At 41.1% G+C, this 18,247-nt stretch overlaps 1 protein-coding gene across 2 annotated transcripts in view; it reads right to left on the reverse strand.

The window, feature by feature from the left end:
* The window catches only part of DYNC1LI2 (dynein cytoplasmic 1 light intermediate chain 2), a 39,064-nt gene that overhangs the window by 19,563 nt on the left and 1,254 nt on the right, over window positions 1–18,247 (reverse strand). For both annotated transcript variants that reach the window (XM_050923189.1, XM_050923190.1), the window contains exons 3-4: window positions 17,376–17,492; window positions 13,433–13,663 (exon numbers count right to left, since the gene is read on the reverse strand). In XM_050923189.1, coding sequence (XP_050779146.1) covers window positions 13,433–13,663; window positions 17,376–17,492 — 348 coding nt within the window. The remainder of the gene's footprint in view (window positions 1–13,432; window positions 13,664–17,375; window positions 17,493–18,247) is intronic.

Below are 18,247 nucleotides of genomic sequence, written 5' to 3' on the forward strand. Positions count from 1 at the left end.
AATGCCTTTGCAGGATTAGGCAGTGTGTAGATATAAGTGGAGATGAACTGGTGTAAAAACTGTTAAGAAGCTCAAACTATTGGCTGTTAAACTTCGATATACTTTGTTTCTGAAATACCAATCTCTTAAATGAAACACTATCAGTTGTTTGTACAGCTCAGATTTCTGCCATTTCTTTAAACACCCGTTTGCCAAATTCTGGAGTCTTTGTTCTTCCTTAAACTAAATGTTGGGTGGGTTTTTTTTTAAATGCCAGAGATCAGCCCCTAAGAGCAAGCTGCATTCATCAGCATTCATATGAAACAGAAAAAACAAATTTGTTTAAGAACATTTATTTCAGTTTCAATATATAAAGAAACTCTTTAAGACAACTTTAGATACGTTTAGTCTTTGATGGATCAAACAGCACAAGCAGAACAGAGTTTTTTCCAGTGGGGTATAAATTCTTTTGCAGACTCTGATAGAAGCGCGTATACACATCCAAAACGTTTCAAAAAAACAACAACAGAAGCAAATGTAAATATAGAAAAGCTAACCTGTAAGTACTACAAATGTCTAAAAAGACTCCCCTCCCACCTCCCCGAGTATTAGAAGTAAATAAAAGACAATTGTATCATGGTATCTGAACAAAATACAACACTGTAAGAAGTGAGCAATGTATTGTATTAAGTACACACACACACTCGCTATGGGATGTACAGCAATACCTATGAAGACTATCTCTACTCAGTGATAAAAAATTGGCTTCCACCAGGTTTCTGGTTTAGGCAGAAAAGATGTCCATTACCTGTAAATATTAACAATTTAATACACAATGGCTGAACTTCATATCAATAGACACAGAATACCTATTAGCCCTATTCTAGTTAAACAGTTAAAAATATACTAACTATCCACCTTTCAAGAAAAATAAACACAAGGCAGGACAAAGATTCACAAACAAGGAAAGCATATGTGTATGAGTTATTTTAAATGTCCTGCCCTTAGTATGTTTCCATTTTCTAAACCTATTGTAGTACAAGATAATGTTCAATACACAGCCATGCATGCAAAAATGCCACTCCACCCAAACAACTTTTAATTCACAAGATTGACAACATACCCACAAATTGAAATTTCTGCAAAAAATTGACCCTTGCCAGACTGCTGTGCACACCACTCCTTTATGCATAAGGAGACAGAAGAGAATGTTTGCTTCTCTTTTTCCAAAATAATTTTACAATTTACATTTATTTAAATTTTTACAATTTTCTATGTTATACTGAAAGAATATTGTAAAAATACTGGTAAAAGCACTAAGTTGTGAGTCCTTCTGTTTCACCATTAGATAATTTAGACAGATTTTCAAGGTTTGTATTTATGAAAGCAAGTATTCCTGGGTAATAACCTCCATGATAGTAAACATTTTAAAATATTGTTTTGTATTAAAATATTCAAGAAAAACAAGTAATGCTAAGATTAGCTTCCACAAAATTGATAATTACTTTATACTAGATTATATATTAGTTAAGTTGCAAAATATTGATAGTTATGAACCAGTGAAGCTATTCCATAGTGAGTGACTTCTTAAATAGGTACTGAGATATATCCTGCCACATTCTTTTGCTCTCCTCAAAGAGTGTGCAAAACCTGTTCTGAAGTTCCTACTATGCCAGGCCTTTTTTGGAGGTATGACAAACCAAAAAGTTAGTGGACTATTCACAGGCGAAAACCTAGATATTTTTTGAGCCTCAGCATCTCCAGAATAGCTTGCCCAATTTGCTCCAAGTTCTCCAGAAGATTCTACCCTGACTGAACAGCATATGAAGTATCAAGTGGAACAATCTGGCTTTGGCAAGGAAAGATCTGGATTATCATTATTATTATGGTACCACAGTGCCTAGGTGTCATGGTATAATTCCCCAATTTGAACCTCAGAGTCCAAAAGTTGGGGTACCAGCATGAATTCCTCTAAGCTTAATTACCAGCTTAGATTTGATATGCTGCCACCAACCAGGAATTCCAGTGCCTGGTACACTCTGGTCCCCCCAAAACCTTCCCTGGGGACCCCAACACCCAAATTCCTTGAGTCTTACAGCAAAGGGAAATAAACCATTTCCCCCTCTTCTCCTTTCTTCCTCCCAGATCTTTCCCACCCTGGGTACACTAGATCACCGTGATTCAAACTCCCTGAATCACAACACAGAGAAATCAGGTTTCCCTCTCCTTCTCTCCCCCTTCCAGGCATTCCCTCCCTGGGCTATCCTGGAGAGATAGACAGATTCAAGCTCCATGAATCTAAACAAAGGGATTCCCCTTTTCCCCCCCTCCCTTCCTTCTCCCTGTCTTCCACCACTTTCCTGGTAAGTACAGACTCAATTCCCTTGAGCCTCAACCAGGGGAAAAAAATCAAACAGGTCTTAAAAAGCAAAACTTTTAATAAAAAAGAAAGAAAAAAAGTAAAAGTTGTCTCTGTAATTTAGATGGTAAAAGTTACAGGGTCTTTCAGCTTACACTAGAGAGAAGCCTCCCCCCAGCAAAATACAATTTAAAATACTTCCAGCAAACTACACATTTGCAAATACAGAAAACAATCAAAAGACTATAACCGCCTTTCTACTTAATACTCACTATTCTGAATATATAAGAGACTGTAGCAGGGAGATTGGCAAGAAACCTGGTTGCACGTCTAGTCCCTTTCAGGACCCAAAGAGAACAAAGCAAAACCCAAAAAACACAAACAAAGGCTTCCCTCCACCGAGATTTGAAAATATCTTGTTTCCTGATTGGTCCTCTGGTCAGGTGTTTTTGGTTCCCTGTTTGTTAACCCTTTACAGGTAAAAAAGACATTAACCCTTAACTATCTGTTTATAGCACTAGGAGGCACAGATGCAGTCATGGACTAGGACCCCACGGTGCTAAGCACTGAACAAACACAGAACAGCCCGATAACAAGTCCACAGGTTGACTGTGTGTTGTCTGAAGAAGTACTTTCTTTGTTTTAAACCTGTTAACTATTACTTTCATTGGGTGACTCCTGGTTCTTGTGTTATGTGAAGAGGTAAACAAACACTTCCATACTCACTTTCTCCACATCATTCATGATTTTATAGATCTCTATCATATCCCCTCCTTAGTCATATCTTTTCTGAAATGAATACTCCTAGTCTTTTTAATATCCGCTCATATGGAAGCTGTTCCATTCCCCAAACAGTTTTGTTGTCCTTCTCTGTACTTTTTCCAGTTCCAGATTTTTTTAGATAGAATGACAAGAACTGCATACAGTATTTCCAGGTGTGGGCAGACTCTGTATTTATATAGTGGCATTATGATATTTTGTGTGTTATCATCTATCCCTTTTCTAGTGGTTCCTAATACTGTTAGCCTTTTTAGCTGCCATTACACTTTGAGCAGATGTTTTCAGAAAACTATCCATCCATAATGATTCCAAGAGCGCTTTCGTGAGTGGTAACAGCTAATTTAGATTCCATCATTTTGTATGGATAGCTGGGGTTAAATTTTCCAATGTGGATTACTTTGCATTTATCAACACTGAATTTCATCTGCCTTTGTGTTGCCTCATCACCTAGTTTTGTGAGATCCCTCTGTAACTTGTCACAGTCAGCTTTGGACCTATGTAGCTTGATTAATTTTGTATCATCTGCAACCTTTGCCAATTCACTCTTTACTCCTTTTTCCAGATCATTTATGAACATGCTGAACAGCACTGGTCCCAGTACTGATTCTTGGGGGACACCGCTATTTACTTCTCTCCATTGGGAAAACTGACCATTTTTTCCTACCCATTCTTTCCTATCTTTTAGCCCAGTGTTTCCCAAACTTGGGACACCGCTTGTGTAGGGAAAGCCCCTGGCAGGCCAGGCCAGTTTGTTTACCTGCCGCGTCTGCAGGTCCAGCCGATCGCGGCTCCCAGTGGCCGTGCTTCACTGCTCTGGGCCAACAGGAGCTGCTGGAAGAGGCATGGGCCGAAGGAAGTACTGGCCGTCGCTTCCAGCAGCTCCCATTGGCCTGCAGCAGCGAACCGCAGCCAGTGGAAGCTGCGATTGGCCAGACCTGTGGACGGGGCAGGTAAACAAACTGGCCCGGCCCACCAGGGGCTTTCCCTACACAAGCGGGATGGCAAGTTTGGGAAACACTGTTTTAGCCAAGTAATGATCCATGTTAGGACTTTCCTTCTTATCCCATGACTGCCTGTTTTGCTTAAGAGCCGTTGGTGTGGGCCTTGTAAAAGGTTTTGTGAAAGTCCAAATACACTTAATCCACTGGCCCATCCTTAACATGTTTGACACCATTAAAGAATTCTGACAGATCTATGAGGTATAATTTCCCTTTATAAATGTCATATTGACTCTTCCCCAATATATTACATTCAACCATGTGTCTGAAACTGTAGCAAAGAATAGAATTATCAATCAGTGTGCTTGGTACTAAAGTTAGGCTTACTGGCCTGAAATTGCTATGGTCACCTCTGGAAACCTTTTTTTTTTTTTTTTTTTAAATTGGCATCACATTAGCTATCTGCTACAGAGGCTAGTTTACGCAACAGGATACATACCACAGTAAGTAGTTCTGCAATTTCATATTTGAGCTCCTTCAGAACTCTTGGATGAATACTATCTGGTCCTTACTACTGTTTAATTTATCCGTTTATTCCAAAACCTCCTCAACAGGCTACAATTCCTCAGATTTATCACCTAAAAAGAATGGCTCAGATAGCAGACACAGATACAAAGAATTTATTTAGCTTCTCTGCAATCGCCTTGTCTTTCTTGAGTGCTCTTTTAGCATCATGATTTTTCAGTGGCCCCACTGACTGTTTGGCAGGCTTCCTCCTTCACATGTACTTAAAAAAAACTGTTGTTAGTTTGTGTCTTTTTTGCACGTTGTTCTTCAAATTCTTTTTTGGCCTGCCTAATCATACTTTACTTGCCCAAGTTTATGTTCCTTTCTATTTTCCTCAGTATGATTTGACTTCCCATTTTTACAAAAATGTCTTTTTGTCTCTGCCTCTTTTACTCTGTTTACTGCCAGGATGACATTTTTGGTCCCTTTTTTTGAAATTATTTGGGGTAGCCTGTAGTTTCAATACTGAGAGCTGTTTCAGCCATGCTGAGATTGAGCTGGCTGTTTCTGACATCTCTAAAAAGATGTCAGAGAGAAGCTTCCACAAGGGTGGGGGATAAAAATAGTTGTATATAAAAAAAAATTTTAAATCTTAAATTTAAATTGGATTTTTATTTACATTAAATTAGATTTTTTTTAAATAAACCCACTTTAAATTAAATTTGAACTTTACAACTTAAAAAGTCTTAAACTTGTATTATATCAAAATCATTTAAATTAAAAATACAAAGAATACTAAGCACTACATTTGCTACCAAGTTTCAAATAAAGCTAGACCACTGGACTGTTTGAAGTCGCTGGATGAGCATCTGGAACCAGAGTTGAAGTGCTAAGCCAGCTTTTGACATCAGTAGTCACGTCTGCAGGTGTAAACCGAATATTTTCTTTGTTTGAACTTACTGAATTAGTTCAGTTAAATGACTAATTCACTCAAAAATTAAGAAACCAACAGAGTTGAAAAAGCAGGAAAGCTTATTTTCCTCTTTCAATCTATGAACAAAAGCTATGTGTGAGTGGACGAGATCTATTAGTTACAAAGAATATGGTGACCAAAACTATCAGTTCAATTCACTAACTACAGATATTTCTTCCTTTGCTAAATAAATCAGTTTTAAATACAGAACATGTTTTGATAAACTTTTTTCTTATATATACACACACACAAAACATATATGGTGATTTTATTTTTATAAAAAAATTAAAAGCTGTGGTGTATTTTTAACTGAATTTGAATTTCCATCCAAATGACGATGGAGTCTCACATCAATGTTGACGTACAGGGATTCATCAAATGCTACTGGTGAACACGTATATGTGAGGTCAGACCAATGTGAGAACCATGATACAGTTACACGTGGGACAGACAAGATCGTCCATTACCACTGCAGACATTACACTTCCATAGGCAGTGTGACAGCATTTCAAATGCAGAGTCGGCCTTGCCTATGTGATGGGTAACTAACTGTGGCATTCTGTGACAGCATATTGGCTCGGTAGCAAAACTTCTCCATGGACTTGAGAAAAGTGTGGTTAATCTTAATAAATGTGTAGACATCAACATCCCCAGCATAGGCTGATACAGTACTTCAGTTTTCTTTAGGCTGATTGTAAAACCAAAATGATTGGTTGCATGAGCAAAGCAACAGTTATAAACTGAATGAGCAACCAGAGTGCACAGTCATCAGCAAATAAAAGCTCCTTAATGAGTCAACCTGCCACTGTGTGCATAAACGCATTGAAGCTTCAATAACTTCCCATCAGTGTGGAACTGATAAATACTCCTCTAACAACACAACAAAATACATCCATAAGCACAGCCCCCCAAAAGGTGGAAAAGTGTGGGAATGACAACAAAATCTTGTTTGCTGCCACTAGTGACCAGAACGGGGTCTGATATCTTGTCATTTTCCATTACTCTGATCATCAATCCATTATGGAAGGACCAAATGATAGAAAAACTTTGCAGGGCATCCAAAGATGAACAAAAACGTTTCCAAAGTCCCTCATGATTTACAGAATCAAAAGGTTTAGCTAAATTGACTTATATAAAGAGCACAGTTTTACTCCCGGCACTTGCTCCTCCCCAATCTTTTGGGCTAGCTGATTCAGGCTCATTGGGCATAGGCTAAGGGGCTATTTAACTGCAGTGCAGACATTAAGGTTCAGGCTGGAGTCCAGGCTCAAGGACACTGCAAGGTCTGAGCTTGAACATCTACAACACTCCCCAGCCCAAGCCTCACAAGCCTGAGTCAGCTGGCACGGGCCAGGTACAGGTTTATTGCAGCATAGACATACCCTCAGAATATCATACTTGACTGGTCTTCCAGCTTTTCTGCAATCTAAATATAAGGAAGACCCAAATAAATTTTGCAACTTGGAATGTTTGTATGCTCTGACAGAGATGACAGAACTGAATGTAGAACTGCAACACTCAGAGTATTGGCACGGTACAATATGGATATTGACGCATTCAGTGAGACAACACTTGCTGGTGAGTTGCAGCCAGAAGAAGGGAGTACATCTTTCACTTGACTCTCATATTTGAGGATAAATGCAGATACTTTGGTGTGGGGTTTGCCACTTGCTTTTTGATTGCCTGCAAACTTGAGTCACTGTCAAATGGTGTCAACGACAGACCTATGCTTCTCCACACTGGCCTTTGTGAAAGCTCATTATGCTTCTATCATCAACCCATGCACTAAAAATGATTAATCCAGATAAGGATACAGAGGACTTCTATCAAACCCGACAGCATCATCACATCAGTCGCGTGTAATAAGCTGACCACTTTAGGTGATTTCCATGCCAGGGTTGGTCATGACTGCATCCTGGGGTGATGTGATAAGTTGTCATGGAGTTGGTAACAAGAACTCTAATGGCTTATTACTACTTTCCAAATGTACCAAGTACAACCTAGTCATCATTAGTGTTTCAACAGGCCAACAAGTATAAGACGACCTGGACGCGCCTTCATTCAAAACAGTTATGTTATTTTATGACAAACAGAGCTCCATGATGTCTCCATATCAATAATTCAAGCCCTGAAAACTATGACACTTAATTCCAACAAAAATTCATGGAAGCATTTCCCTCAATGACGGAAGCCTCAGTGGATGTAGGGCTAGCCTGGAAACATTTTTGGGATTTGACATAATATGGCTGCTGAAGTTCTTCACTTTGTTTAAAGAGAAACATCAGAACTACTTTGATGAGAATGACCCTGAAATATGTCAACTCTTGATCTCACCGCATGCTACCCAATGAGCCTACATAGTGGACAAGTTTCAGTAGCTAGGAAGGCTGCATATTATTGAGCACGACAGATGGGTCAGACTGACTTCAGCAAATGAAAATCCAGTGGTGGAGTGCAGCAGGGTACTGGCTAAGAAGCCTTTAACAGCTCCTGCCACTCCAGCCCCAATCAAGGACAATGGATCGAGGCTGGGTGAGTAGCCCAGTGCCTGCCTGGTAACTGGCCACACTTGCCAGTCTTATTAGCCCAGAGCTATAAAGGCTGTGAGAAAGCCAGAGAAGGGGGGAAGAGGGAAAGAGAAATGTCAGGCACAGAAGGAAGTGGGAGTCTCTTACTTTGTTGCTGGCCAGGCCTGTTGTAGGCAAAGTAGCTGTGAAGCCTGTATATAGTTGGGAACTGGTGGTGGAAAACTCTCTGAGAATAAAGAGCTCAGGCACTGCACCAGACTGAAGTGTCCCTGACTCGTTGTAGAGGGAGGCCCAGGGGCCGAATACCCAGGAGCGCAGTGTGAACCACGTTACACGGCATTACAACTGGCAGCTGACTGCAAAGACAGCAAAAACTTTTTGCTGACCTTTGTGCTGTATATCAGTGGTTGTCAACTGGGGATGCGCGAGCCCTTTCAAGGGGTCCATGAGGCCCCACAGCTGAAGTCCTGATCCCCAGCACCCCCCATGGAGCTGAAGCCAGGAGGCGCAGGGCTGAAGCTCTGATCCTCCGCACCCCCTCGCAGGGTTGAACCCAGGCGGTGTGGGCTGAAGCCCCGATCCCTGGTGCCCCCCACGGGGCTGAAGCTCTCATCCTCGGTGCTCCCTCATGGGGCTGAAGCCAGGAGGCGTGGGGCTGAAGCTGGGATCCCCAACACCCCCCCACGGGGCTGAAGCTGGGAGGCCTGGGGCTGAAGCCCCAATTCCCAGCACACCCTGTGGAGCTGAAGCCTGGAGCCCAGAGGCAGAGTTGGGGACACGGAAGGCATTGCACTCCCCCTGACAAACCTGCAGTGCAGAATCAAAGCAGTCCTGGGGCATCACCACACCTTACCCCTCCCTCCCCCAAATCTTCAGTCCCCGCCCCTTGTCCAGGTCAGAGGTGGAGAAGCCAGAGCCTGACATCATGGGACAGCTGCTGCTCTGGCTGGTGCCATGGAGCAGACGGCAGCAGCGTTCCTTCCTCTCCTGCTGGTGCCCCAGGTTGAAGCTGCTCCTTAGCTCCCAGCCCCCTTTGCAACCAGTAAGAGTGGCTGGCAGACCCCTCCAGTAACAGAGACCACAGGGGAGTCCTCCCAGCACACGGCCCCTAATACCCATCTCTCTGTACCCTGAGCTATGCCCTCCCTGTAACCTAAGCTACACCCTGCCTGAACACAGCCTCTAGTACCCCTCTCCCTACACCCTAGCTACCCCCTCCCTGCAAGTTCAGCTACCCCATGTCTGCACATAGCTTCTAGCTACCCCCTCCCAGCACCCTAAGCTGTTTTCACACTTTTTGAGCTAAGCCCTCCACTTTGAGTTATAACTTTGGGTTGGGAGGTAGGGTGCAACCAAGACAGGTTGGGTAGCCTACTGAAGTTAGTTGGGGGTGGAGGTGTGGACAGTACTTTGTCAGTGGGAGATGCTTTCCTGCTGACTAAGCTACCGTCCCTCGTTGGGGGTGGTTTTATCTTGTTGGCAGGAGAGTTCTCTTCTGCTGACAAAAAGCAGCTACACTGCATATCTTAAGCAGCACTACTGTAGTGGCACAGATGTACTGCTGGAAGGTGTGCAGTATAGACACAGGCTGTGAAGATCATATTTATAATGCCCTGTGCAGACCTAAGTCCACACTGAGGCTGTCAGCTTCAGAAAAAGTGTGTGTCCAAATAGAGCTTGATACAAACTGCAAGTAAAAACGTAATCACCTAGTAAAAAGTTAAGCTACATAGTTGTGTAAATAAATATGCATGAATACAAATATCTTCCTGGTTAGCTATAAGCAGCAAATTTACTGTAAAGGCTATATTTAGTAGCAAATCAAATGTTTTAATGATTACTAACCAATGAGAATGAACTTTTCTTTAGAGGAATAAATACACATGCAAACATTATTAAAACTGATTCCTTTAATTAAAGTTTCCTGCTTAATGACTTACAATTATTATTAAAATTGGGGATGTAAATTGCTTTGATTTATCCACGCTCCTACCAAGACCATGAAGGTCACTAACATTTCTCCATAACAATTACTTTCTCAGAATCTGTTATAGTAAGGAGCAATACAAGCTACTCATTCCAAGAAGCTTTGATATACAGATCCCAAAACAAGGCCACTACCATCTTTTAAGATCCTCACACTGTACACTAACAACTTTGCTTCAGCAGTATCTAGACTCAAACTGACTTACCCTTCAGTTTACAGCTCTAAAGGACAGAGACTGCATCCCAGGGCTACCTCTTAACCTTTGTGCTCTGCTATCTCAAAGTTCTGGTATGTTTCAGGGCTGCACATTAAATAAAAATCTTGTGCTGGCACTAATTTATTGAGATGTTGGCAGGGGAGGATGACCTATGCAAGGCGTCCAGTTCTCCTGACACCTAGTTTTATAACAGAATTATACAGCAGAACCCAATTTATTCTGATCTAATTGGGACCAGGACCAGACTGGATAATTAAAAATCCAGATAAACCAAAGAATGTGAAAATGCCATTCCTGCAGAACTTTCTAGCAGTCACAGGAGAGATCATCTGCTTCTGGCCCTGGAGTACTGGTTGTCCAGTTAATGGACGGTCAGATAAACAGGGTTCTACTGTACACCCAACAGTATTTTAAAAAGCACAGATTCAAAGAGAAAAAAAATGTTTGGAAAAAAAATTCAGTTAAACTAAAGAATAGGTTACAAAAACAGATCCTTTCCACCTTCCCTCCTCATTTCCAGGAACGTATTCTTAGCCTTCTCCAAAAACAATGGCAAATGGCATTTAATGGAAAAGACAAGTGTGTGGGTTTGCAGTGGTACAAATGAATCAAATAACTTTTCTTTTGCTTTGAATGAGAGGTAGAACAAAATAGGCTCCCCACAATAGAGGGTACCACTATGATGGGCACATTAAAAATGCCTTTTATAGGTTTAACGTTTTCTCCTTAACACGGCCAGATAAATCCCCCACCTCAACACTGGCATGCAACCTTCAGCTGGACAGCTCTGCACTTGTAGAAATGGGCGGGGGGGGTATGTAACCCCATGTACTCTCCCCATACCTCGCCTCTGCGTGTCGGGGGCAATCCCCCGCAAAACTGCACACATCGTTGCCCCGCCCCCCCAGCTTGCCTTTGCTTCCCTGCCGTTTTCTGCAGGGAAGCACAAAAATTCTGCAGGCGCGCAGTCCCGCAGAAATCTCCCCCCCAGGAGCAAACCATTAGAAAAAACATTAACTCTTGATTTAAAAATAGTCAGTGATGGAAAAACTACCACAACCATTGGTAAGTTGTTCCAGTGGTTACTCACTCTCAATTTTAAGACTTATTTCCAGTCTGAATTTCTCTAGCTTCAAATCCTTTAATTATTTGAAAGACTCTTTTCTGAACCCTCTCCAATTTATCAATATCCTGCTTGTATTATGGACACCAGAACTGACACAGTATTGCAGCAGCGATCACACCAGTGCCAAATACAGAAGTAATACAATCCCTCTACTCCTATTCAAGATCCCTGTTTATGCATCCAAGGATTGCCAGCATCGCACCAGGAGTACACGTTCAGCTAAGTATCCACCATGACTCCCAAACCATTTTCATTGGACCTGGTCCACACTTAAAACTTAGGTTAACACAGCGGATGTTCAGGTCTGTGAAAAATCCACAATCTTGGGTGCTGTAGCCATGCCAACTTAACCCCCAACATAGGCACAGCAAGGTTGATAAAAGAATGCTTCTGCCAACCTAACTACTCTTGTTTGGGGAAGTGAAGCTGCAAGAGCGATGGAAAATCCCCTTCTGCTGCTGTAGTATGCATCTACATTACAGGCTTACAGAGGCATAATTCTGGAACCATACCTCTGCCACTGGAGCAGCTGTAGTATGGATGTGGCTTAGGTAACTTTACTCTGTCATCCAGCTACAGAACACACCTCTACCCCGATATAACGCTGTCCTCGGGAGCCAAAAAAATCTTACCGTGTTATAGGTGAAACCACATTATATCAAATTTGCTTTGATCCGCTGAAGCGCAAAGCCCAGCGCCCCCCGGAGAGCTGCTTAACCGCATTATATCCAAATTTGTGTTATATTGGGTCGCATTATATCGGGGTAGAGGTGTAGTACATGTTCTCTTCTGAAGGCTGCATCTCACTCATAAGGCTCTCCAGCTTGGTGGCTTCCTTACATGCTGTATTGTTTGAATTGCTGCTTACATTCTTACTGGGGGGGGTGGGGGATGGGGCAAAGGGCGGGGAAGGGCTTTCTTCAAGATTGACAGCATTTGGTGGACTATCACATGATGAGTCTTCTGGCCTTATTTCCTAAGAATTCACTCCTACACATCAGTCCTATTACACTGTATCTTCTCATTTCAGTTAAAAATCTCTTTAAAATCTTTAAGAACTTCCAGATATAGAATTACGGCCACACTTGAAAAAAAAAGCATTCAAACCATTTTCAGGACTGTAGCCGACGTAACACAGCATCCAACTCTAAACACCAAGCATCACTCCAGTTTTTTAAACAAACATATGCACCAAGAAAACCCAGAGTTTGGTGAAGATTTTAGTGCTCTTTCATGTAGCAAACAACCCTGACCAATTACAACGACATTCTAGAATGACAAATATGTTTAGAGAGTTCCTCTGAGGATATTAGCCATCTGAATATACTCGGAAGCATTTTCAAACCAGGAATGTAGTTCTTTAGAAAGGACATTATAGAGAAACTACTAGCCTCAAAATGACACTGTGTTTTAGTGTACCCTTCCTCTCAACACCACACTTAAGATAGTGGTTGTTTATAGCCTGCAAAGTCCTATTAAAGCATTCTTTTACCTAGATCATAATCCAGAATTTGACACTGGAATATACAACCATGGACACTCAACCTAAAGAACAGGCAAGTAGAAGTCAATTAGAGAACGTATATATTTGTGAGCATTGTATTTATGTACACAGCTACATAGAGAACAGTGAGTAGACAGAAAAAAGTTTAAGTTTGTTCTGGTAGATTTTTTTTTTTTTTTTAAAAAAGCTTGACCATATTTCAAGTTGGCTGATTAAATACTGATTTATTTCAATGAAATCAAGAAGGCTCAAATACAAGGCAACTTGAAATGTTACATCGTTTACTCAAAGAGTGATTAACTCAACTAGTATTCTGATAGTGAATATAAGCAAAAGCTGGAGGAGTTCTTTAAAAGCTTGATAAAAAGTCCATTCACTTAAAATAAGTGTTACAGTCAAAACTTCAAAGTTCACATTTAGCCATCTCCTGCTTTTAAGTACTATGCATTAGGGAAGTAGTACAGCAAGACACGGGTTAAACAAACTGTCATTAAGATGCAAAAAGCCATGCAAGAAAAATCATACTAGACTTACATTTTTGTTCCATGTCTCTCATCTCTTCCGGGGGAATTTTCAGCTTATCAATGTGCTCACGTAAGACACTGGCCCATTTTTGTAGAGATTCCATAACAGTCCATGGTCTAGACATATCTGCCACAAAGACTACTAAGGTCTCTTGCAGGTTTTCTGCAGAAACAGCAAACTTCAGGAGTCCTTTATGATACAGGTCTCCATCTAGAATCCAAACATTACAGCGAGTCTGATCTGAAAAGGAAAAGGGGCAATTATACCTCAAACTAACGTGCCTTTTGCTACAGCCACATTAGCCCATCAGTAAGCAGCAAACCAACATGGTATTACAGTGCCAAATTGAAGAAGAGTAGAAGCTAGCTACCAGCAAGTCTAGCCTGTTCGCATTTAACATAATGAGTGTATGTGTACCACCCATCCCTTAAGGAAAAAGAGCACCAAAGCAATTTGGCAGCGTCCCTGTAAAATGAGTTGTTGCTTTCTGTAAGAATCTTGGTTTTAACTTAGCGGCAAAGAGGTATGAAGATCTGTATTCTCTTGCTTTTCCTAAGTACACATTTCATTTTTATAAAAGGATACTTTCTGCTTAGTGTGTTACAATCATTTACTTAATACACCTCTACCTCAATATAACGCTGTCCTTGGGAGCCAAAAAAATCTTACCGTGTTATAGGTGAAATCGTGTTATATTGAACTTGCTTTGATCCACTGGAGTGCGCAGCCCCGCCTCCCCCCCGGAGCACTGCTTTATCGCATTATATCCAAATTCGTATTATATCTGGTGACATTATATCGAGGTAGCAGCGTACATTATACAGCACAGCTGAATTTGGCATACGTATTCATACCTGGACTCCAAGTATGTCATGAGATCATTACAGTTGTGCCTACAATTAAGGCTTTACTGGGTTAGGTGCTAGTATACTTAGCCAGAATCCTGCAAAATATTGCAAGTCTAGCATGAGAGGTTAAAATACACATTTGTAATAAATTTGAAAATGCAGATATCAAAGTAATCAGTTTATGAACAAGCCCAACTGTAATTGCAATAGAATTTAAACCCCACTCCACCTGTACATGTAATCTTTTATGCAAACCAATATTCTGCCAAGAACACTGAAGTATCTAATATTAGCAATCACTGGTCTCCACTCTTGTAGCAAGATGTGTTTTCATGACAATACTTATATGCAACATGTGAGAATTAGAACATTCTACTGAAGATCTGTATGTATTGTAAATTCAGTAGATATTTTAAGTCATGCACCCCCTTTTGCCCCTAATATAATCCGCCTGCGCCTCCCCAGCAGCTGCAGACAGGAGCTGAGGCTGTGGGCGGGGCCAGAGCAGAGCTGGGAGTAGAGTGGCGCTCCCTCACCATCCGCTATGAGGGCTGGCTCAGGCCCCACTGCATTCTCCCAAAACATTCCTCCACAACCCCCTGTGGGGGATGCCGCACAGTTTGGTACCGCTGTTCTAAGATGACTTCACATTTTGTTTTTTTAAAACTCAGTGGGTGCAAGCTGCACTTTAAATAATCTAAAGTATAGCGAATGTGGCCATCCTCAAATGGTTAAGCCAATGAGCCATAAACCTGAGACTTCATCAGGACACTTTTAGAAAGATGAAGAGGACAGAAGACTGAGCACACGGAGAACATACACAGTTAAAAATATGACCACTTTTTTTAACTGTGACTTTAAAAATTAAGAACTGGCCTGAACTGACCAGTTATCTCAGAAAAGGACTACATGAATAACTTGGCATCCAAGACAGATGTCAGTCACTCCCAAGAACTGGGCAGAAACCTCTGATGTGGTAGAAAGGACAAAGGTAAGAATAAGAGCTCCAAGGTAAGTCCCTAGGGCCTAACAATCTATAGCTATTCTACTTGAAGTTGCAAGAAAATGAACTAAATGCTCAAATGGGATTTTGGAGGGAGGGAAGAGGAAAGCAAAGGGTGAAAGAAGGAAAGTAAGAGTTTATCTGGCTTTGGACTCATGAGCAATCAAGTTTATCATCTTGCTTCTAAAGGCTAAATTAGGTATGGAGGGAAGACGAGCCAGTTCTCTGCCCAACATATTTTGCTTTTTCCTCTCAAGATTAAGACTCTTCTGGACCCAAGTCTGGAAACATGAAGATACCAGATAATGGTCTCTAGAACCAAAGAAGGATGCAAAGGCCATTCTCTTCTTGCTTCAGTGAAAGAGTTCCAGCGACCTAATGTTGACTTGGTGCCCTTCATTTTCCTCCAGCATCTTGTTGGTTTTCAGGAATCCTTTCTTTTGACACAGGCTGCGTCCCTGATAAAAGGCAGATGACCTGACCTTAGAAAAGATATTGATGCTACTGCGTAAGTCAAAGTCTGAAACACTGTAAGCTGCTCATTGGATGTTACTCAACACTGCATTCTTCTCACTCGCCAGTTCCTTTGCTCTCTTTTTCTGCTCCTCAAAAAGGTAGACGACTAAAGAGGATGGGTCTCCAAAGAGGAAAGTGGTACTTTGCCAGTTACCCAAGACTATAAGAGAGACTGAGGAGGGAGCAATACCTTCCTGCTGGTTTAAAGTACTGTTGCAGTTCCCAAATTCCTTCCCTTGCCTCTGAAGGAGGCAAGCAGTCAGGAATAATGGCCAACAGAAAAGACAATACTGCAGATGTTAATATCTATTTGGGTGGCAGAGGAGACAGCAGTGAAGATGTTATCTTCGCTGCTTTGGGAGAAGCAAAAAGGTAAGTTGCAGTAGGTTTTATGTCTGATTAATTATCTCCAGACCCCCAGGCGTAAGGAGGACCACAATGCCAGCAAGAGCAGATAGCCTATGGGTCAAATATAGTATGACAGCCTGTAGATGACTTTAGCTGTCTCCGGATTCAAGGAATATGACTCATAAGGCATCTTTGGCAAGGAAAGTACCAAGCCTCTGCTGAGTATCAATGTGAGCATGAGGTATGTCAGTCCTACACACAAGCAGCCATGTGGCCAGTGCACTGCTCCTAAGGTCCTCTATTTTCAGGGGCACAGAAGAGCAACAGTATTATCACTTTCATCTAAAGAGCTCAAAGCATTTACAAATAATGGTTAATATTAATATTCTCACTTTACAGATAAGGACACTGAGGCATAGAGAGGTAAGTGACTTGTGCAAGACAAAACAGCAGGTCTGTGGCACAACACCAAGCTCTCCTGACCTTCAGGCCAATGCTCTACTTCCTGGACCATGCTGACTCTTTTAGTAAACTTGTCTTTTTCCTCCAGTGTACTGGAGAACAGTTGCAAGGAAACGAGCAACAAGTTTTGGGAAGTGGGAGAGGAGGAAAAGAGAAAGACAAGCTCCAGTTTGAAGAAAAGGAAATATTGGTTCTGTCAGTGGCTTAAGATCTCCTTTTCACTCACCTAACCATGCTTACTGGAATTTCTCCATTATGTAGACGATGGCAACAACCTAACCAAAGACACAAGATACAGAAGACTGTAACCTACATATAACTTAGTTTAAAAGTTTTGGCTACAATAAGAAGTTATGAAATCCATATTTAAGATCCTGGTTGCTCTTGGATGGGTTAAGAATCCTTCCTGTAGCTCAAGATTTGGTATGCACCTTTATTAGAGTGTAGGCAGGATGAATAATGTACTAGTAAATCAACATCAGCAAAATGTCATCCTGCAAGTAAATGGATCCTCTGAGAACAAGTTGTTCTAATGTATTTTTCCTTAAAGAGCTCAGACTGTGAGAAGGGCAGAGAAAGACACAATACTCTACGTGTGAAATGCATTTTTCTTTTATGAGCCATATCAATTTCTTACAACGTATACAACAAGGGAATGCTGAAACAGCTATTTCACTGTAATCCAAAGATACACTAGGGACACCCATAATGATTATAAAAATGTGTCAACTACTCAATTTCAGCAGAAGACTACATGTGAAAGCATGTAACTTACCATCTCTGTCTTCATCATGAATATTTAGGTACAAATATTCCAATCCTCTTCCTTTCTTGCTGTGCTCTGCTCCTTGTACTTTAGTCATAAGAGTTGTTTTACCTGAACCATCATCACCTACCAATAAGTTTGTACAGCAAAAAGATACATTCAGAAGTGTATTTGTTACTGGAAAGATTTTTTATGCAAACTTAAGAGGTTACAATTTTTTGTAAAGAGGGTCTTGTGTTTCCCCCTTCCTCAAATTTTGGGGCTAAATTTGTGAATTTATAGATTGACAAGTGAGAAGAGCAGCTGCACTATTCAAATACATATTCCATTACTTTGAATATAGTCTAACAGCACGAAGCTAGAGAGTTCACTCTTCTGGGGACAGGGACATCACATAGCACCTCATGAATTTAAAGTAAGTTTACCTATATCTTAACACCAATTGATATATCTGATATTCCACCTCTTAATCCCCAGTACAAGCAAAGCCAGTTCCAGAGCAACTTTTCAAGTTCCATCCAACCTAGGGATCCCATACTTACTACATTTCTGCTGCCTGAAAGAAAAGATAAAATCTATGATCACCCACGATGGGCCAATTATACTCCAACAAAATGGCCTTGTCTATCCATTTAAAGTTATTTTAAAAACACATTAAGTTAAACCAGTACAAATGTAGATCTATATTTGCCCTATTATATTCGCTTAGCTTGCACGTATACATTTGTCAATGCAAGCTAAACCAATATAAGCCAGGTTTAAAGTCAAATTAAGTGCATCAGCTCATGGTTTTGTCCATACAAAGTTTTGAAGCAATTTTGTTAAATTATTTAACTCCGACTCTCCCCTCCCACCACCAAAAAAAAACCCCCCTGTTCTGT

The sequence above is a fragment of the Gopherus flavomarginatus genome, chromosome 14, assembly GCF_025201925.1.
Source record: "Gopherus flavomarginatus isolate rGopFla2 chromosome 14, rGopFla2.mat.asm, whole genome shotgun sequence".
Lineage (NCBI taxonomy): Eukaryota > Metazoa > Chordata > Testudines > Testudinidae > Gopherus > Gopherus flavomarginatus.